Source organism: Carettochelys insculpta, chromosome 1 (assembly GCF_033958435.1).
Source record: "Carettochelys insculpta isolate YL-2023 chromosome 1, ASM3395843v1, whole genome shotgun sequence".
Classification (NCBI taxonomy): domain Eukaryota; kingdom Metazoa; phylum Chordata; order Testudines; family Carettochelyidae; genus Carettochelys; species Carettochelys insculpta.
The window spans coordinates 288,210,482-288,232,941 of NC_134137.1; the positions used below are offsets into that span (position 1 = coordinate 288,210,482).

At 42.9% G+C, this 22,460-nt stretch overlaps 1 protein-coding gene across 1 annotated transcript in view; it reads right to left on the reverse strand.

The window, feature by feature from the left end:
• Positions 1-21,212, reverse strand: part of ANO4 (anoctamin 4) — a 194,252-nt gene extending 173,040 nt beyond the window's left edge. The window contains exon 1 of the mRNA XM_074983973.1: positions 21,128-21,212. Within this exon, the coding sequence (XP_074840074.1) occupies positions 21,128-21,197 (70 nt within the window). The 5' untranslated portion in view covers positions 21,198-21,212. The remainder of the gene's footprint in view (positions 1-21,127) is intronic.
• Positions 21,213-22,460: the final 1,248 nt, after the last annotated feature.

Here is a 22,460-nt window from a genome sequence, read left to right on the forward strand (position 1 = left end):
AAGTAACTGAACACAGACTTGACATTTACACTTAAAATCAGTTCTCACCATTGTAGCTGACTTGGTATAGCTGTGTCTACACTATGAGATAAAAATCGAATTTCAAGGAGTTAACTCAATATTAAAATGTCACTGTCTTCACAGTTCATACTATTATGTTCATTTATCGAGCCGTAATGCCGATAACAAAATATCAATATTACGGGATGGGTATAGTGTCAATTTAAAATTGAAAATCTCAAATCAAGGCTAGTCTGGAAGACCCATGTCCTTAATTCAAATTTATTAGCCTCCAGAAGTGTCCCGTATGTCTCCCACAAAACTATGTGTTGACCTCCATGTATGGCCACTTCGTTGTATGCTGCTCTCCATCCAGGTGTGCAAGGAGGTCACAGTAAGCCCACAAAGTTTTGGTTGAATTTGAATTAAAATTTGAATTGGAATTCAGCAGCACCCAGCCCTGTAAATACAAAGGGCGCCCATTATGAAAAAATTCCTTTGCCCATTGCATTGCACTGCATCATTAGCCATCACACCACATTGGCAGCAATTGCATCATTAGGCATCTACTGCAATTATGAGCACTCAGGGTAGTGATCTACCTAGTACTTTTCAGGGTCACAAGAGAGCCCTGGCTTGGACCCACCAGGAGATTCTGGATCTTCTTGCGATTTGGGGAGACCAGTCAGTGGCGAAAAGACTGGGTGGCCAAGAGAAACACGGCGATCTATGATCAGATGTCACAGGAGATAACTACCCAAGGATACTCCCCGGACTCAATGCAATGCCAGGTGAAGGTGAAAGAACTCAGGCAAGCCTTTCAAAAAGTCTGTGAAGCCAACCAGTGGTCAAGGACAGCTCCACATATGTGCCACTATTATGAACAGTTGCACATGCTTATGGGGAGCAACCCCACCATGGAGCCTGGCCTGAATTACAATACTTCTGGAGGCCCTGGTATGGAGTTTGGGGTGAGCCCAGAGATGCTGGGTGGCCCAGAGGAAGAGGGCAATGGAAAGGAGGTAGTGGGCAATGAGCAAGGGACCAAAGAAGTTCTGCCAGACAGCCTGGAGCTCTTCACCACAGACCTGGAATCAGACCTCTCCACACCAGTCACCTCCACACCAGTCCCTGAGCCCCCTGGACCAAGTGGTTCCGGTGAGTATTTATTCTGCACGCTAGAAGTGGGTTATGGATGGATGTAGCTGTAGGGTTATGTATGGGTACAGGTTTGCTAGCTATGATTCTGTGTCATTCATAACACCATGTTAATGTTTCTGGGGAGGGCGCGCTTCTCCTTTTTGGAGATCTCCTTGAAGGCCTCATCCAGGCACTCCGGTATTTTTTGCACAAGGTTCTTGGGCAGGCCTGACTTGTTGTGCCTTCCATAGTAGCACACCTGGCCATGCCAGGCAAACAGATAGCAATCTGGTGTTATAGCGCCACACAGCATCTTAGCAAATTTTCCAGGCTTTTGGTCACAGCAGGATTAGCTGTTCTTTCTCCATATCTGTTAGTTAGGAGGGTGATGTCTTCTTTGGCAACCTGCAGAAGCATGGGAATTTGCATCTGCTTTATTTTTTAAACATGCTTCCTGACCCTTTACATTTGCCTGCAGCAGCTGATGGGCACTCCATTCACCACCTCCCAACATGGTTTGCAGGCTCAGCAGGACTTCTGCCCCCACCATGTCCTTTTCCCCCAGCATTTCTTTTGATTTTCCAGGACTCACCTGCACCACACAGCTGCCATGCGCTGCTGGGCATCTCCCCTCCCATGTCCCTTTACATCCAGCCTTTCTTTGGATTATTTATTTTTTCTTTACATTACTTTTATTGTACATTGAACCCTCCCATGCAGCCGTCCATGGGGCTGTAATCGAACCCTTCCCCACCATCCCCTCCAGGTGGCTTGATCATCGGGCAGGACTGTTCTAGGAATGTCCAAAAAAAAATTTCCCTGCCACAGGACACCCAGCCAGGACACCTGGTGGCTTCCCCTAATTTGCAGCCCTCCCCATCCCCTGAAAAGTGGACAATTGCTTATAGCTTACTCTGTCCACCAAAAAAATGTGCTGGATAAGTGATAGCAACCGATGTATTGTGAAATGCACATTTACTACCCCATCCTTAATAAGCCTTCAGTGGCCTTTAAAAATTTAACTTTCCCTGATAGTAGACACAGAGACACTTTCAAAGCACATTATGTGAATTGTATCTTAATGTCAACCTTCATTTTCCAGAGCCAATGCCTAGCGTAGCAGAGAGGACTAGAAGAAGAAAGAAATGCAAGCAGAATGTTATCATGCAGCACATGGAAAAGAATGAAGCAGAGCAAACCAAGCTGACAAAGGACAGTGCTCAGTGGCAACAACAAGAAGTCCTGTGGCAACTTATAGACGAACATATTTTGACGCGTAAGCTTTAGTGGGCAAAGACCCACTTCATCAGATGCATGAGTGTGGGTGGGGGGAGAATTTCACAGGGGTATTTAAAGTGTGGGGTCCCAGTAAAGGGAGGGCCAGTGCTGACAAGGTCAATTCAGTCAGGGTGGAAATGGCCCATTATCAGTAGTATGTATCAAAAGAGGAAAAAACAAGTCAGGTAAGTCGGGGGGATGTGGCCCATTGTCAGAATCTAATGTGGAGGTGTTAACACCCAAAGAAGAGAAGCTGCTTTTGTTAGGGGCAGGCCACTCCCAGTCTCTGTTTAATCCTTGGTTGATGGAGTCAAATTTGCAAATAAATTGCAGCTCAGAGATTTCTCTCTCCATTTGATTTTTGAAATTTTTGTTGTAGGACTGCTACTTTTAAATCTGTTACTGAGTGTCAAGGGAGATTGAAGTGCTCTCCCACAGGTTTCTGTACACTGGATTTATGTCCATTTATTCTTTTACGTAGAGACTGTCCAGTTTGGCCAATGTAAATTGCAGTGGGGCATTGCTGGCACATGATGACATATATTATATAGGTAGATCTGCAGTAAAGGAGCCCCTGATGGTATGGTTGATGTTAGGTCCTGTGATGATGTCACTGGTGTAGATATGTGAGGAGAGTTGGCAGTGGAGTTTGTTACAGGGATTGGTTCCAGGTTTAGAGTTACTATGTTGTAATCTATAGCGGCTGGTGAGAATCTGTTTAAGGTTGGCGGGCTGTCTGTAGGCGAGGACAGGCCTGCCTGCCAAAGTCTGCGAGCGTGGAGCTTCATTGTCCAGGATGGGTTACGGGCCACTGATGATGCGTTGGAGAGGCCTTAGGTAGGGGCTGTACGTGATGGCCAGTGGCTTTCTCCTGTTTTCCTCGAAAGGCCCGTCTTGTAGCAGGCAGCTTCTGGGTACCTGTCTGGCTCCCTGCTGCCTGCATGCTCTCAGCTTCCTGCCTGAGGGCTTCTGGGAGCCTGAGTGCTGAAACATGGATGAACGTTGGAGCCATAGAGCGCCGCTTGTGCTGTGAGCAGCACTGCTGCCTGCCAGCTGATCACGGCCATGGAGAACCCGCTCTTTCGAGAGCGTGGGCCGCGGAGCATCTACACTCGCTCTCTTTCGAAATTATCTTTCGAAAGAGGGCGCTTTTCCCATCCTGGGAGCGGAGGACCGACTTCGAAAGAACAGGGGAGTTCTTTCTAAGTTAATTTTGAAAGAGCGCTGTGTCAGTGTAGACACTCTGCAGCTTCTTTCGAAATAACTCAGTCTTCCGACCCTAATTTTGAATGTACTTGCTACCATATACGCACCCAAACAGATTTATTTGGACATAAGCTTTCATGGGCAAAGACCCACTTTGTAAGTTGTATTGCACAAGTGCTCATTCCCAAATAAATCTGTTAGGCTCTAAGCTCTCAAAAATTCTGTGTCATTTTTGCTGATGCCGACTAACATGGCTACTGCTCTAATAGAGTATGATGACTTTGATTTTGTTAGCAAGATAATGGCAGACAGTCTAGCATTTAGCTGAGCTGGCACTAGAGACGGTCAGTGATGTCCAATCAGATATCCTTACAAAGTGGCTGTAGTGTGTCCAGGGAGAAGCAGAGTGTGAGAGAGAATGTTGTTGCTGGCACAGGTTGTTTAAAACACAGCTGCTTTTGCAGCTTCTTTGAAAGTAGAGATACACATGCGGATCACAAGCTTCACAGCTGCTCTTGCCATCTGAATAGCCTCAGTAGTTATGAACAGAACAGAGTTAGATCATGATGCTTTTTATCTGTCTGCACATGTGGAAGCCAGGATTACTACGATGTACCACACCTCAGAAGGGCAGCCGTGTTAACCTGATAAAGTGGGCCTTCCAGAATTTAAGCACGTGGGGATCCTTGGATTTATTAAAAACTGGTCATAAGATTTCAGCTCTTGGTCACGCTGCTCAGATCATAGCTCATACAGGAAACCCCAGAAGAAGAGACAAAGGGGAGAAAAATTCTGTAATTCCCCCTGTAGAATTTCTTTAGGATTAATTCACCCCAGGCAGTGATATTCAGACTGAGGCTTGTGAGCTGCAAGTGGCTCTTTAATGGGTCTCCCAGGGCTCTTTGCAGCACATGATATTGAAACACTGTGTAATTAAATTATTTAACCAGCATTAATTATTAACCAATCAGGTTGCTTTACTGTGTTATTAACCAATTACTTTATCAATTTACACTGTTATTAGATTATTTGCTGTGAGAATTATGTTTTTGGTTGCTGAGCAATTAAAAAAATTAATCACAATTAACTGCACTGATTAGCAGTAATAGAATACCTTTTATTTAAATAGTGTTGATGTTTTCTACATCTTTAAATATACTGATTTCAATTACAACATAGAAGACGAAGTATTCAGTGCTCCCTTTATATTCATGTATTATTAAAAACATCAGTGCTTTTTTTCTAGAAAAAAAGGTGGTGGAACTCAAGCCTTGCCCTCCTTTGAGACTCCACCCTCTCTACCTGGGGCCCAAACTGCCTCCTGAATGGGGCCCAAATCACCCGGGTGACTTAGCCACCCCCTGGCAAGGCCCAAACTGTCCCTTGGCAACTTAACCACCCACTGGCAGAGCCCAAGCCATCCCTCAGTGGTTTAACTACCCCCCGATAGGGCCCAAATCACCCCTTAGCAGCCCTGCACAGGGCCCCAGCCACCCACCCCAGTAGCATAAGCACCTCCTGGCAGGGTCTGAACCATCCCCCGGTGGGACCTGAGTTGCCCCCCAGTGGGGCCCAAGCCACCTCCCTGGTGGCTTAGCCGCCCCCCATGCAGAGCCCGAGCCATCCCTTGGCGGCTTAACTCCACCCTGCAACCTCAAACCACCCCAGTCCCACACATGGGCTCAACCTCTCGCTGCCCTTGCCTGCCCTGAGGTGGCTTAACACCCCCTGCAACTCCAAACTGCCCTCCCCGCAAACACTGACTCACCTTACCCAGGTGCTGGTGCTTCTTCGCCAGCCGCCTGCTCTTTTTAGTGGCTGTGCAGCTCCCCCAGCCTTCCAGCTTGCCCATGTAAAAAAGGCAGGGGCAGCCCACAGCACCCTGCCATGCAAAAGGAAGGACTCAGTTTAACTGGTTTAATGTCTGGCTGTTAAACCAATTAAGTTGAGTCCTTCCTTCAGCACAGCAGGTGCTGCGAATGGGAAATGAGTGGCGGCAGTAGCAGGGAGCTGCATATTATCTCCTTAAAGAGCCACACAAGGCTCTGAACTGCCCAGCTGTGTTTTTAAAATGGCAGCGCCAGCAAAAAAAGATGGTGGAATGCCATTCCATGGCGCTCCACTGGAAAACCAGCTCTGCAACCACTGAACAGTAACAAAATAAACTTCAGCTCACCTCACTGAAAAATTGTAGTGCAACCTCTTTAGAACTGACCCCTGGGCACCACAGCGTTGAGAGGCAGAGGGATCAGCTGGGGGCTGTGAGGAAAATCAGCCTTAGCTTGGGGAGGCACAGAGCTGCAGGAGAGAGGAATCAGCCTCAGCCTGAGGAGGCACAGAGGTGGTTGTGGATTTAGCCTCTGCCCCAGCTGTGGGCAGCACAGGACTCAGGAGTGAGGTGAGCCCTGGCCTTGGGCAATGCACTGCTGGGGGCAGCGGGGTTAAGCCCCAGCCACAAGAAGAACAGGGTTGGGAGGAGAGACCCTGTGATGGGCTGTGTAGAATTTGAGGTGGGCTCAGCCTTTTACTGCAGGTGGCATGGGGTTTGGTGGGAGAAAGTCAGCCCTAGCTGCACGCAGCATGGGGTTGGGGTGGAAAGCCCTGCTATGGCAAGCACGGATTTCAGTGTTGGGGGCTTAGCCTTAATTCCAGTTGCAGGCACTGGAACAATAGAATACAGAATCTGTCCCACCTTGTTTCTGAAGTTTTTGGAGATCACTTCAAGCAACTGTAGTGCCAAGCTGGGTTTTTTGATAGTCACGTATTCTTCCATAATTTGAAAGTTTTTCCCCTATGTAATCAAAGGAATATGTCTTTCTGTATCTCTGTAAAGTGCCTCCCACACTTTAATATGGTTTATAATTAAATTGGAACAAAATCCTCTACAGATTTCAGATTTAGAATAGAATATATGAAGACTAAGATGATTAGGGGTTTGGAACGGGTCCCATATGGGGAGAGGCTAGAGAGACTGGGACTTTTCAGTCTGGAAAAGAGGCGATTGAGGGGCGATATGATAGAGGTATATATAATCATGAATGGTGTGGAGAAAGTGAATATAGAAAAATTATTTACCTTTTCCCATAATACAAGAACTAGGGGACACCAAATGAAATTGATGGGTAGTAGGTTCAAAACTAATAAAAGGAAATTTTTCTTCACACAGTGCACAGTCAACCTGTGGAATTCCTTGCCGGAGGAGGCTGTGAAGGCCAGGACTCTATTAGGGTTTAAAAAAGAGCTCGATAAATTTTTGCAGGTTAGGTCCATAAATGGCTATTAGCCAGGGGTAAAGTATGGTGCCATAGCCTTCAGTACAAGGGCAGGAGATGGATGGCAGGAAATAAATCACTTGATCATTGTCTTCTGTTCTCCTTCTCTGGGGCACCTGGCATTGGCCACTATCAGCAGACGGGATACTGGGCTGGATGGACCTTTGGTCTGACCCAGTATGGCCATTCTTATGTTCTTATATGTATCTCATAGAGCTGGAAGGGACCTTCAGAGGTCATCAGGTCCAGCCCTCTACTCTTACAGCAGGACCTACCAACCTCCCCAACAGATTTCTTTTTTGGGTCTATTTGTCACAGACTTCTAAGTAGCCCCATCAAGGATTGCACTCACCACCCTGGATTTACAAGACCAAAGCTCTGACTAGTGAGCTATCTCTAAACACAGCATTCTAGCTCAACTGTATTACAGTAAGATATATTTCAGTCAGAGTTCCCTGCAAGCTGAGTGTTCATGTGGACACCCAGGAGAGATTCAGGTACTGGCCAGCTGATTAGCTGAGCTGGCAGCATGTGTTTCTATTGGTGGTGCACAGACGCACATGTCTTGGTACACATAACATTTATTCTGCCCATGGATGAAAAAAATTAGCAGGAACATGGACTTCCATTAAGATAGAAATAGGATTAATACTGTAAACTGAGGCGATGTTGCTGGACCACTGTTTCTTAAACTAAGCTCCTCAGAACACCGTTGTTCCATGAACAACTCACAGGTGTGCTGAGAGTGTTTGATACCATACACTGATGACATATATTTTCTGTTATTAAAACCAGATACAATGTTACTTCTTCATTGCTATGATACTTGATTAAACTACTTCATTTTGTTTTTGCTGTATACATTACTATTTGGTTTTTGTTTTGGTCTTTTTGGTCTGACAACAATTTTTAAAGAAAATTTTCGTAGTTCTACATAAAAAATGTTATTGTTTGACGTTCTGTGGTCTGAAAAAGTTTAAGAAACACTGTTCTAGACCTTTAGCAAGCATTTGACCTTGTAGAATGCCAACTACAATTATTTCTACAGCTTACAACCTCAATGATAGCTAGTGCTTTATCAATTATCTTACAGACTATGGCTATGTCTACACTAGCCCCAAACTTCGAAATAGCCACGCAAATGGCCATTTTGAAGTTTACTAATGAAGTGCTGAAATGCATATTCAGCGCTTCATTAGCAAGCGGGCGGCCGCGGCACTTCAAAATTGATGCGGCTCGCCGCCGCGCGGCTCATCTCAACGGGGCTCCTTTTCGAAAGGATCCTGCCTACTTCGAAGTCCCCTTATTCCCATGAGCTCATGGGAATAAGGGGACTTCGAAGTAGGTGGGGTCCTTTCGAAAAGGAGCCCTGTCGGGATGAGCCGTGTGGTGGCGAGCCGCGTAAATTTCGAAGTGCCGCGGCCGCCCGCTTGCTAATGAAGCGCTGAATACGCATTTCAGCGCTTCATTAGTAAACTTCAAAATGGCCATTTGCGTGGCCATTTCAAAGTTTGGGGCTAGTGTAGACACGGCCTATGAGAGACAAGGTCATTGAGGCTGCTTCTACACTCACCACCTCTCATAGGAGGGGACCTGGTAATGAGGTAATTTGAAGCAGGCTAATGAGGCACTAATATGTATATTCAGCACCTCATTAGCATAACGGCCACTGCGTGAATTTCAAAGTGCAGATTTCAAATTAAAGATTGACAGTATAGATGGTGGCACCTTCAAAATAAGCTCCCTACTTCGACATTCCCTTACTCCCCCAAAAGTAGATCAGAGTAAGGGAATGTCAAAGTGGGGGGCTTATTTCAAAGCCGCCCCCATCTACACTGTCCATCTGCAATCTGAAGTCTGAACTTTGAAATTCACATGTCCAACATTATGCTAATGTGGCATTGAATATGCACATTAGCCTGCTTCAAATTGCCTCATTACCATGACACCTCCAATGGGAGAGTGAGAGTATAGAAGCAGCCTGAGGTAATATCTCTTATTGGACTAACTTCTGTTGGTGAGAGAACACTTTCCTCAAAAGCTTGTCCCTTCCCCTAACAAAAGTTGGTCCAATAAGAGATACTGCTTTCATCTTCTCTCTCATAGCCTGGGACCAGCATAGTCACAACAACAGGGGTTAGTGCATGGGCTTCCTAAACCCAGAGTTGTGAGTTCAGTCCTTAAGGAGGCCTTTCAAAGGTCTGAGGGAGGTGAGATTAAAATAAGGGGAGCATCAGGGATCATGATAGGTCCTGCTGTGACAGCAGGGGACTGGACTTGATGACTTCTCAAAATCCCTTCCAGCTCTACAAGATATGTGTAACATTACAGAAGACAGGCCGTAGTCTGTCAGAGGGAAAAATCAGGTCCTTTGTTTCTGTGGTGAACATTACTAATGTTCACAACATCCTCTCTTATTATAGGTTTAGTATTATCTGTCTGTAATGGAAGTGGCAGAGAATTAAGAATTAGTGAAATTAACCTTAACAATATTTCAAAAGGGATTGAAACAAACATCAAACATTATTTAAATTTTAAACAGGAAAGTATAAGCATACTATTTGGTCAACAGAAAGACGAAGTTCAAAGCCAAATCATTATGTCTTTTTTTTATAAAGAATGACAACTGGTGTAAGGCTGGATCAAGAATTTCAGTGCAATAACCGCACTAATTATTTTATAAAAATTCTTTAAGATGTTTTATACTGCAACAGACTTTGCTTTGAGGAATTATATTTACTGTGAATAAAGCTAAGATACATGCAAACACTATTGGCTCAATTTTCCCTTGCCTCTGAATTCTGTTTGGCACAAGGGAGGACAAAGTCTTTGAAGCTGTAACCAGCTGCCTTCTGAAAGCGTACATTGGTTTGTGTCTGGTATCAGTTTAACCAGTTGAAGGGCTGCTTTACTTATGTCAGTAGCATAAATTTCCTAAGAGATTGTACCTCAGTGGAAGATTAGCAGACCAGAACACATTCTACTATGCTTAGTCCCCCCTACCTCAGCAGATCCCCTCATACAGAGGGGCAGAGGAGATGGTTAGTGGCTGGCACACGTGATAGCTCTGTCACCCCTGTTGGCTTTATAGCTGTGAGGAATTACCCTCAGCAAGGAGGAGTCTTGCTGATCATTTCTAGCCATAATCCACCTCTTCTGTATCTCCTGAATAGCACAAAATGAAAAGAATCTGGGCCTCCTTATGTTAAATAGCCCTTTTCTGTTCCCCTTGATACAGATGTAAAACCAGGGAAACTGGGGCTGCCTGTCCACGTCTTCCGAGGATCATCTCCTTTTTGAGGTAGCTGTCTTGGTAGATAAATCAGGGAACTCAGTACACACTGCCAGCTATCCCCCCTTTTATGGGCTCAGGGTCATCCCAGATGTTCCTTATATTGGCCCCTCTGTGGTGGCAACTCTAGATAAAACTCAGTTCAGAATCTGGTCAATTATTTACATAATATAAACCACATAATTGATATAATAAATGTGACCTCTAACTAAAGCTGATTTATGGACTTTTTAAATAGATAGAACAATCCCGTTTCACTTTGAAAAGTATTTATCTTCAGCTTTCCCAAAGGAATTAAGACAGCATTTCATACATTAAGTTCTAGTGACAGTAATTGAGCCATCACTAAAGTACCTGTAGAGAAAGGGAGAAAAGGGCTGTTTCAGAACTCATCAGCAAGAACAACCTTTATGTGATTGCAGAAATAGCAAAGATTATCACATTTTGGAACTAAGTGAAAAATCCAACATATGTGTGGGTGTTCACTGCAGAAATAAGTCTTATAAAATATTGGTTAGGTAATGGTAATGATCCATTAAATTTATAAGCTGGGTGAAACCTTGTTATGGGTTGAGTTCAAACTTAATTAAGATGGATAGGTATGAAGGGGACCGTTTGATTAGTGTGACTATGGGTAAGCCCCCATGTAGGACAAAGTATGTAAACCCACACAGATGTTTTTGCTGTTGGGTGCGTGTGGTGTGAGAAAGGTGGGGCACTGGCAGCAAACAAAGAACAGAGAACAATGCAGAGGCAAAAGGAAGAAAGCCAAGCAGCTGCCTGCAAGCATAGTGTTTGGAATGAGCTAGAAGGCTTTTGGTGCTGTTGGCTAAAGAGGCATGGGGCTGTTGGCTAAGAAAGTTTTCCTTTGAAGAAGCATTTGGAGAAGCAGAACTTTGTCCATTCCTTGTAAACAAACAGGATTTGCCTGTTTTATGTAAACATACAAACTCCCCTAAGCATCAGACTCCATTAATTGCTGTGTCCAACAGAAACATCCTTACCACCCCATTCTTTGACTAGCTGATCAAACTGAAAAGGGGCAACAGTGATCAGGTGTTTGAGTTTAGTTCTGCATTTAGTTTTCACTCTTGAAAGCAATTGGTAAAGGTTGGAATCTAGCCAGATCAGAAAATTTAATCCATTTCCTTTTCCTCTTATTCATGTAAAAGAGACAGTAGGATTGATGATACTTTCAATTGTGCTTTTTTCTTCTTACATTATCAGTACATGTTAAAAGCATAGAGTCTCCGTTTTCTTTAACTACCATGTCAGAGCAAAAACGTCTCCTGTACTTCATATTGTGATGATTTGTATAAATGCAGGATTGGTGTAGTTGTCATTTTACATTGCACAATGTCATGAACTAATTGAAGACAAATAAGGAATAGAAGCAGCAAAGGTTTGTTGACTAATCTGTTACTTTCACGGGGTTTGGTCAGGTCTATTGCTGGCTATAGGCTGATGAGGAAAGCAGAAACGTTGGTTGCATCAGTGAGGAGGAGTGTGACATAACAGACATCCCCCAGGCCGGGAGTGAGTTTATAAAATATTACATCAGAATAACCTTAATGAGATTCCAGATTGTCATTCCAAATGGATTCTAGTGTTGCAGGCCATTAAACAGAACACATTGATGTCATAGTTGATCACCAAGTCTATGATTTTGTCTTAGAGGTCATGGAAGTCATGGAATCGGTGACTTCCCGAGATTTCTACGACAGCAGCCTGTGGTGTCTGGGAGCTTTAAGATCCCTCCTCCCACCCCCGTTAGCTGTGGTGGCTGGGAGCTATGGGGTACTCTCACCATGTGGGTGGTGGGGCTCTGAGACAGTGGTCTCTCTAATATTTTCCATTCATAGGCAGAATAAATGTTGTGATATGCACCAAGGCATGTGGAGATGTGCAACACCAATAAACACATAGGTTGCCCCCTCTGGGTGGCTTTGGGCACTCTGCAAATCAGCTGGGTGGCCCCTGAATTTCTCCTGGGTGGCTTCCCAAGCACTCAGCTTATAGGGAACATTGACCTGGGAGCTCAGACCTTGGAGGTGCTACTGGCAGCAGTGGGGCCCTAGAGCCCCTAGCTGCATATGGCTGGGGACCTCTCAGCTCCTAGCTACAGGCAGCGGGGCACTGCCCAGCTACAAGACATAAACTGTGGTGGGGAGGAAGGCTCTGCAGCTCTGAGCTGAGGGACCCAGGTGTGGTGTGGGGGTCCTACAGCTGCTCATTTTGTCGAACATATTTAACTGCAACAGTTGATGTTAGCCAATTTGTGTGTGGCAGCAATGACTCAACTTTGTGGGGAGCACATGGGAAGTGAGGATGGTCAAAAAATTGAACTTATAAGTTCCAGAATTAGAAAATCAATATAAATAAATTTGAATTTATCTTGTAGTATAGATGCAGCCTCAATGTAAGGCACACAGTGTCGATACTGACACTGAGGTGACCTAATTACATCGACTGTGACTCAACACCACTTGTAAAAGTGGTACTAAAAACAGCATAGAGGGGCACTTACGTCAGTGGAAGCCAAATTTACGTGAAGGTTCTTCTACAGCTAACTTGATGCAAGACAGCCTACATCAGCTAACCCCGGAGGGCCAATCAGGCCTCAGTTGAGTTCTTACAGAGCAGCTTCATTTTTGGAGCACTGAAGAACTGCATTGATGTAAGGATATAATTGTAACCATTTTGCTTCCCAGAGCTCCCTAGTACACAAGGGGAACATGCTTGCTTTACACTGCGTTACTGGGTGCAGCATGCTCCCCAAGTACCCCACTCACACTCCAGAGCCTGAGGCAGGCTGGGAAGGTGTGCTCAGGGCCAAGAGCCTGGCTCCTTTGAGCACACACTACTCCAGGGAATAGAGACAGCAATCCTTGCATGTCCCTCACCATGGGAAAAAACAACTGGGCCTGTTCTCCCTGCAAGGTCCCCAAAGGGGAGAACTGCTTGCTGTGTCCTCTCTTTTGCATATAGGCTAAAAATAATCTGGTTGTGGTTGTCTCAGACGCCTGGCACATATGTATAGCTAAGAGACAAGATCCACTCTATTGTTTTTCATGAATCACTAACAAAAAGGAATTGTGTCCCCAGAAATGCTATTTTGGCACAAAGAATGAAGCAGAGTATATGGTCTTGCTAGTGCTTTTTTCCCCATCAACTGGCATTTGATTTTTTAATGTATTTCTTGTGTATTTAGACTTTGGTTACCGAGGAAAGGTAGGAATTTTCTCTTGGCTCTGATATGCAATTACCATTATTTTATATCTGTTCTTTCCTCATCCAAAAAAACAAAACACATTTTTTTTCAAAGAAAAGACACAGCTTAATTCTGAGATATCAGACTGACCTGGGGCTTGCTGCTGGAAAATAAAGTCTTTGTGTTTCTCATGAACGGCGCAAACTTGATATGGAGATCAGTGACACAATATAAAAAAACAAAGAGTATTAGTGTGATTAGGAAGGAACTCTGACAACTACATGTCTGAAGAATTCAGGGCTATTGTGTTCAGTCTTTTGAAAGGCCACCTGCAAGAAGTTTTTTCTCAGTATATATGAAACACATATTCTGACCAACATGTAACTTTTTTGATCTAAATGGATAAGTCTGGACCTCATTTGGGAAAGAACCATGTTGCAAAGAAGTTACATTTATAAAACCATCAGTACAGGAACTCAACAGCTGAGTAGTCAAGCTCTGCCCTATGTCTACCTGCATAACATACCAGCTTTGTGAATAGCACAGTTACTTACTTTTGAAACATTACACATTTCATATGTACTTGTGACACTCTGCACCCCACATTCCTCATAGTGGGTGGCATGATTGAGATATGAGTGACATAATTACCCCCAAAAATGTATGCAGAGTACTTTATTAACCAACAACAGTAGTATTGTACATGATAAACTTATACTGTATTTTCTGTATTTACTTTCACTATACTGCACTTATGGAAATCACAACTAAAATTTACTTAATGGTTAAAATGCCGGTTGTTTGAGGGGTCTGGATGATAGAACACTGGAGATGAAAGCATTTACTGTATTTTGAAAACAAATGAAAAAGATACATCTTTTTTTCAATTACATTCTTGCAAAATGGAGTGAGGGTTCAGGGGTGAGGTGGGTGGCTTGGGGCAGAAGGTTGGGAGGTGTGGGAGGGATTAAGGCAGGGGAGTTCAAAGCATGGGGTAGGGGTGCAGAATTCAAGGCAGGTGAGAGATACAGAAGTTAGGGCAGAGTGCTCAGGACAGTAGGCTGAGAGGGCATTCCCAGGACCGGTCGTGGTAGTGAGGGTGGTGCTGCTCCAGTCGCAGCTCCTCCCAGGGGGCTCAGGCAGTGCTACACTGCCAGTGGCGCCTCCCCGGGGGGGGAAGAGCTACCTGCTTGTCCGGTGGGGGGTGGGGCTCTGCTGGCTGATCCTTGCCTCCAGCTGCCCCCCGCCATCTTGGCCTGCAGCCTGTCTGGGGGGATAACACTACAGGTGCAGCCCCTGGCCAGCTGCCCTTGCCCCCAGCCTGCACTCCTCCAGGGGAGGCTTTTCTTGGCATCATGCCCCCCCATCCTGCAGTCTGCTGGGGAGCTGCACTCTGCAGGTTGGCCCGACCTTCCAGCTGCCCTCCTCTCCTGCAGATGGTCTGGGAGCCACACTTTGGGCACTGCCCTGGCCTCCAGCAACCCTTTCCATCTTTCATCCTGCTTGCTGGGGCACTTTGAGGGCTGGCCAGTCTCCAGGGGCTGCCCCCTCCCCGCCCATAACCTACAGGCTGTCTGGTAGGAACCAGGCTCTTGGAGCTACCCTTCCCTCAGAACCCCTTCCCTGGCCTATATGCTACAGAGGTGGAGTGAGGCTCTGAGGGTTGACCCTTCCTTCCAGTGGCCCCCCTGTCACTTGCAGAAGTAGCAGCTAGTGAAACAGCTACAGTACTATGTCTCCCAATGTCACAGTCCCTCAGATTTTTCTGAAACTGCTTTGTCCATCTCCTATATTTGACATAAGTAGGGTAAGACTTGATGAGTTCATCAATATTATTTCTTCACTATGCAACGACTTCCTGATCCTTGATCATCACAATGCTCTCCAGGAGCCTTGTAAAGAAATATGTACCCCTTCACTTCCATTTAAGCCCTCTACACAGGGAGAGACACAAATAAGAATGAGAGCAAGACAATGAAAGAAGCATCAAAAAGACACCTGATTTCCAGTTTCCCAAATAATCTGCTATTTCAGCATTGCTCATTTTCTCTGATTCACATTACACACTAAAAAGCAAAACAAAAAAGTATTGGAACTAGTAACACCTAAAAATAGAGAAAGAAGTGTGCAGATGATGACTAACATAATGCTAGAGCCATAGGGAAAGTTCACTGTTCTTTAAAAGGTTCTATATTCCACTTGATACTTAAAAGAAAATGTGTGTTAAATCATAGAAGTATAATTCAAAATAGGTTAGTAATAATAATGTTTAGAACTTAATATTTTTCACAAGTACCAAAACACTTTACAAAGGTGCATAGGCATTATTTTCCTTATTTTGCATACGGAGAAACAGAAGCACAAAAGAGTTTAACAACAATCTCATAGAAAACCAATGGCAATGTTGGGCATAGAATCCTGGGAGCAGATCTGTAACTTATTTTCTATTTGGCCCCTAGAACATGTAAAAACTTGCCATATGGCCCCCAATGAAAAAAAGTTGGATACCCCTCATTTTGATCAATGCGAATGATCATACCATTTTGATTGAGGGCAATCCCTCTTTTTTAGCCTTTGTTTCAAATTCCAGACAGAGTTTGCTTTTGGACCTCACATGAAAGCATGCAGTGACATCAGAAGTCATGACTAAGTTGGCATATAGTGTTTGGTAGCACGGCTATTCCATTGCTGTTGCTCTTTCCTCATGCTCAGTCTGTACAGGACACCACAATGAATTTGTCTACATGTACAAATTGCCCTAGTTTAACTAAAGGTGTGATTTTTTTCATCAATTTAAACTGAAGCAACGTGACTTCCCTCCTTGAGTTAAACAGAGAAAACATTTTTGTAGCCCAAGCCTTTTGGTACTAGCACGTGGCGAAGAGCAAGAACAGAAAAGCCAACTAAAAGTGAACCCAACAACGGTCTCCAATGTTACATCATGTCCTAACGTGTAATCAAGAAGCAGCAGAAGCAGGAAGTGAGAAGAAGAGATTTCAATAATAGCCATACAGAGGGAAAGGAAATTTTACACAGAGAACAACTCAGATTAAAAGAATGTAGTTTTTAATTATATGAAAGTTATTGGCGAGAGTTTCAGTTTAAGGGAAATTATGCTTGAACCTCCACTGCAATTTACATTGGCCAGACTGGACAGTCTCTACTTAAAAGAATAAATGGACACAAATCAGACATCAGGAATGGTAACATACAAAAACCTGTGGGGCAACACTTCAATCTCCCTGGACACTCAGTAACAGATTTAAAAGTAGCAGTCCTAAAACAAAAAAGCTTCATAAACAAACTCCCAAGAGAAACTGCAGAGGTGCAATTCATTTGCAAATTTGACTCCATCAACCAAGGATTGAACAGAGACTGGGAGTGGCTGGCCAATTACAAAAGCAGTTTCTCCACTCTTGAGGTTCACACCTCCACATTAGCTTCTGATAATGGCCCACATCCTCCCTGACTGAACTGACTTGAAGTCTGCTCTCTTGATGTTCACAACTCCACATTAACTGCTGACAATGGGCCACATCCTCTGCGACAGAACGGACTTTGTCAACTCTGGCCCTCCCCCTTGACTGAGACCCGCCCACTTTGAATCCCCCTCTGGAGCACCCCCCGACTCATGCATCTGACAAAGCGTGTCTTTGCCCACGAAAGCTTATGCTCCAACATATCTGTTAGTCTATATGGTGCCACAGGACTTCTTGTTTTTGAAGATACAGACTAACTCGGCTACCTTTCTGAAACTTGTCAGCCAATCAGGCGATCTGGCCAATTAAGGGTTTCAGCTGTCCTTAACCAGCTAGTTCCCAGCCCAGCTGCAGACCCTCCTTCCTGACAGCATTAGCTTGCAGCTGCAGGACTATCCTCTAGTAAATAAAATTGTATGTCTGGGAAGACAATGGAACAAAACAGAAGTGCTGTCTGATAATGTAACCATTGGACAATATATACAAATCCATCATTCTCCTCACTACAGCTTAGGTTACTTTCAGCCTTAGTCAAAATAAATAAAAGCAAAAACAATTATTGATAAATCATTAAATGGTCCCAGTCTGGGCAGGAAGAAACATGACAAAGATAAGCATCTTTTTGGGTAGACAAGAACAGCAGGACTTTGTCAGAGGAAGAAAACCAAAGTCCCTTTTGATTTATTGCTTTATAAAAGAGAGACTTAGTTTTGCTTCAGCACTGATCTCCAAGATTAATGAGAATGAGAACCAATGTTTCAAGTTCTCATAGCCTTAGTCTCTATTTCCAAGTTAATCAGAAACTCTTCATGTTCTGAATATTTGTTAGTTGAGCAAGAGACAAAATTCAGGCTGAATATAAAGTATAGTCCCCTAATGGTGAGATCTATATGACTAAGTGAACATTACCTCTGAGGGGAGCAAGAAAATCAGTTGTTTCAGCTATTTAAAGTTATAATTAAAAATAAACCAAGAATATAATGTAGGCAACAACCCTGCAATGGCATTGGGATGACCCAAGAACAAAGTATTGCAAAGTCCTGTCGCTAACAATTTCAATGATCTTCTTAGTAATAAGAGTTGCAAGAGTGAGAACCTTTTCAATTCTCCACCACTACCCAATTTCTGACCTAAGACTTCCAACAAAATGAGTTTACAAAACAGCGTGTAAGTAGGTATTTATAGAACTAAAAGACATTAACAGTTCATTTGTCATTCAATATGAATTAGCGAAGTATGTTTTACATTTAAATTAATCTTTTCTATATGAGGGAATATTTATCACTGAAAATATCCCAGCACAATATTTCTTGGAATTACGTTTCACATTCATACGTGGAATTTTGTTATTTAACTTAGGAATGGAAACAAATTTTGATTTTTGATAATCATATTTGAGGCCCTTAATCATGACACTGTTTTACTGAAATGCTGAATAACATATATATGGAGGTATCTACGGTAAGAGCTGTAATTACAAAACAATTGGCCCATTGACTACAGTAGAAATTAGCTCCAGTTTAGGGCATTCAAGCACCAAATGGAATCAGGCCCCACAACTGGGTTGTCCCACATAGGCTGTTAATTCTTTGAAAACACAACCTACATACCACAAATAGGCTGTGTCCACACTTAGTAAAAACTTCAAAATGGCCATGCTAATGGCCAGATCGAAGAATACTAATAAGGCTCTAAAATGCACATTTAGTGCCTCATTAGCACACAGGCGGCTGCAGCACTTTGAAAGTGCCGCATTCGGCTGCTACGTGGCTCGTCTGCACCTGCATCCTTTTCAAAAGGACCCTACCAACATCGAAATCCCCTTAATCCCCAGTGTAGATGAGCCTCACAGCAGCTAAAGGAGGCACTTTCGAAGTGCCACAGCCGCCAGCAGGCTAATGAGGCACTGAATATGCATTTCAGCACCTCATTAGTATTCTTCGATCTGGCCATTAGCATGGCCATTTCGAAGTTTTTACTAAGTGTAGACATAGCCATAGAGATGAACAAACACTACTTGATTTTATGGGAAGCTAACATCTGCAGAAAAATGTCATCCCAAAGCCATTCTGACACTTACAAGTGGCTCCAGTTCAGAAAAGCAAGTGGAGATATGTTTAAATCCATCCCATTAGGAATACTTTCCTAAAGTGGAGTCAGTATTTGGGGTTTTTTTTTCTGTATGGCTATGCCTACCCTAGGCCCCCCCGCCTTCGAAAGGGGGATGCTAGTGAGACACTCTGGCATATGCTAATGAGGTGCTGCATATTCATTGCAGCACCTCATTAGCATATCTTGAAGTGTCTCATTAGCATCCCCCTTTTGAAAGGGGGGGGACTAGTGTAGATGTAGCCTATGTGTTATTTAGTATTAAGCCGTAAACTATATTCATGACTAGCAGACTCACAAACAGGAGGGTGACATGAAGATATCCTACTCGTTATCAAGAAGAATTCCAAGAAGAATTCATGACTGAGTATAAAGATTGCATAAATCTCTAAAAAATTAGTATTGTTACTATAAAATGCTGTACATGTACATGATAATTATGTAAGAAGTTGTATTTCACAAAACATGATTTTAGCATTTTAAAATACTATCAGTTGACCTAATAGTCAGGGTGGAGGTCACGAAGTTCTGTCTATAATGATACAGACAACTTTGTTTCAATAGAAGTGAATGTGCTTCCGAAGAGGAAAAACAAAAACAAAACAAAAAAACATAAGCTAAAAATAAAATGATTAAGAAATGGACAAAGTAATTGGCTTAAGCAAAATATATGATGGCGTTGGTTTCTATAACATTTTTATTAGCATGTGTTCAGTAAGATATGCATAACTTGTGCTATTGGGAATTATATGGTAATCCAAAATTCAAATCAATACAAAATGTATAGCAAATTACAAAACATATTTTGCATATAACTCCATTGTAATTTATAAAACAATAAATGTCGTGCATTTACTAAATAATCCACAAAATAATATAAATACAGCATGCAAAGATTTGAATGTGGAATTCTGTTGTTTCCCACATAGACCCCATTTATTTACATGGTGCAGAGATGAACTTCATTAAGCTCAGCAAAACTGAAATTCCTATGAGATCCTGCACAGTGTGACCCACACAATCCAACCACAGTTTTTTTCAGACCTAATCCTAAATTCATTCAGATCTGAAGTTTCATTTGCATTGCAAAAGCATGTTTGAACATGGCTTCTCCACATGTATTGCTTTGGAATAAGAAAAAATACTTTAGAAGTAGCACTGGTATTTTCTTAACAGTGAGTGTGTTCAACAAGTCCACTACATTTTTATAGTGCCTTGGAGTCTCTGTCCTCTTTTTTCAAAAAAGGTTAATTTTATTATACAGGTGATCCATACTATAAATTACTCCTTCAGTCCTAGAGACTCTTCTAGTTTAGCACAGAAATCAAACCATAGACTTTGTTTTGTGATGTGCTCTGATCATCAAATCAAGAAATAAGATGGCTGAGAGTTACATAGCGATGCATATAGAAGTCAGAGGATTGAATCTTAGCCCAGTGTTTATTAAATTAACCAAATATTATATGCACCCATATTCCCTAAAAATACTTCAAAGCACTGTAAGTATCAGTGTTTAGATCAGGGGTCAGCAACCCCGATACGGTTGCCAAGAGTGGCATGCGAGCCGATTTTCATTGGCATGTGAGGTGTGAGCTCAGCCCCACTCCTCACCCTCACGCAGCCAGGAGCTTGCTCAAAGCCATGCCACCTGCAGATTAACAAAAGACCTGGCTAATGCTACCAACCACCACCTACACACTAAAGCTCTGCATCTTAATTTATTTATTAATGAAGCTTTTGTAAGTAGGATTATTAATGACCTTAAAAAGTATCACTGGCACTCGGACTGTACACAGAGGTCAAAAGGTCAAATTTAGTACTTCACCTCGGAAAGGCTGCTGACCATTAGACATTACTATGGAATATCGCAACTGTTGTTGTTTTTAAGGACAGTTGATTTGTTATTTCCTATTTCCTATAAATCAGTCAGCGGTTCTAACTCTTGCTTTTGCTGATAGAACCCAAACTGTTGTGAAGAAGCAGACCAAAAAAATAGGCATAATGAACATCAATCTATTGATCCTTAGAGCTATCTATTGATGTCCATGCAAGCATGACCAGTTATTATCAATACAACGATTCATAGCATATGCCAGGCTGTCCACCACTCTGAAAAGTGTTGTCAAACCATATTTGTTACCTGCATGCTGGGTTTTTGCTTTTCCATTAGTAACTGCTGGTATATTAGCTCCGGAAGATGAGGCTTCCATTTTTATTGACCTTCTGACTTGTGGGAGTGAAGAATGCCTAACCACAGGCAGACGCTGTGACAGTGGATGACTTCCTGCACCTCTCTGCTGATAGACTTGCACACGCTTTTCAGCCCCATGAATGGATAAACTTATACCTGATGGGAATGAGAAATAGCTCTATTAGATGCAGGAGACCAGCTCAGAATCACTCAAATATATCAACCAGCACAGTTTAAAAGAGAACAGTAACGTCCCTCTTGGGAAAAGTCTAAAGGCATGAACTTGGTGTTAAAATGAAAGATGTTAACTTCTTTACTGTTGCTGTGCAGGAGACATTGAGACCAGCACAATAATGGGTATTTAAATTAATATACAGACCCAGAATAATGTGTCACTGCCAAGCTAGTGGAATTAACTTCCAGCGAAAAAAAGCGTACACCTCAGGAAGGACACTATCAGTTACCCACCACTGAGGTCATTAAATAATACCCAACTCTTGATTAGAATTGCAAATATTTAAACATTTTCTTGAGAAGAATGCAAATTTATTGTCAAGTTTCATCAGAGGTTAAAAAAGGGTTGCTTCAGCCACTGACTAGTTTATTGAAAAGAGACACATAGAACATGTAAGCTTGATTCTGCAAAATGCTTCTGCTTTCTTACAACTAACTTGATTTTTTTTTCTGGGCCTCATTGCAAATTATTTTGCACAGCTCTGCTCTCCAAAAATCCCATAGATCTGTTGTAATTCACAAATGCACAGAAAGTGCTGTTCATGGTAAAAATCATCACAACTACCCCAACAGAAAAAAAACAAAACAAAACAAAAAACAGCTTACATTTCCAATATATTGAACAGACTGTAAATTTTTAGGGAAAAAAATGCCAGTTTATAGATGTAAAGCCCAATTCTGATCTCATGTCTTGTTTACACTGGCATAACACCCAATGACTTCTTTGTTTTGGCTTCTGCCAAGAAAGTTGGTGGTGATTGGTGCCTAAGTGAATGCCAGTGAAAATGGGGTAGGTTCAGAATGAGTTAAAATTACTTAGACAAGTTAGATGTCTTCAAGGGCTTGATGAAATGCATTCTAAAGTATTCGAGGAGCTGACTGAGAAAATATCTGAGCCATTAGCTATAGGTTGAACCTCTCTAGTCTGGCACCCTCAGGACCTGACCGATACCAAATGAGAAAATTTGCTGGACCACGGAAGGTTAATATTGTCTACCACAATACCGACAGTCCTACTGCTTACTGGGCTCTGAGAACAGGTAAACTA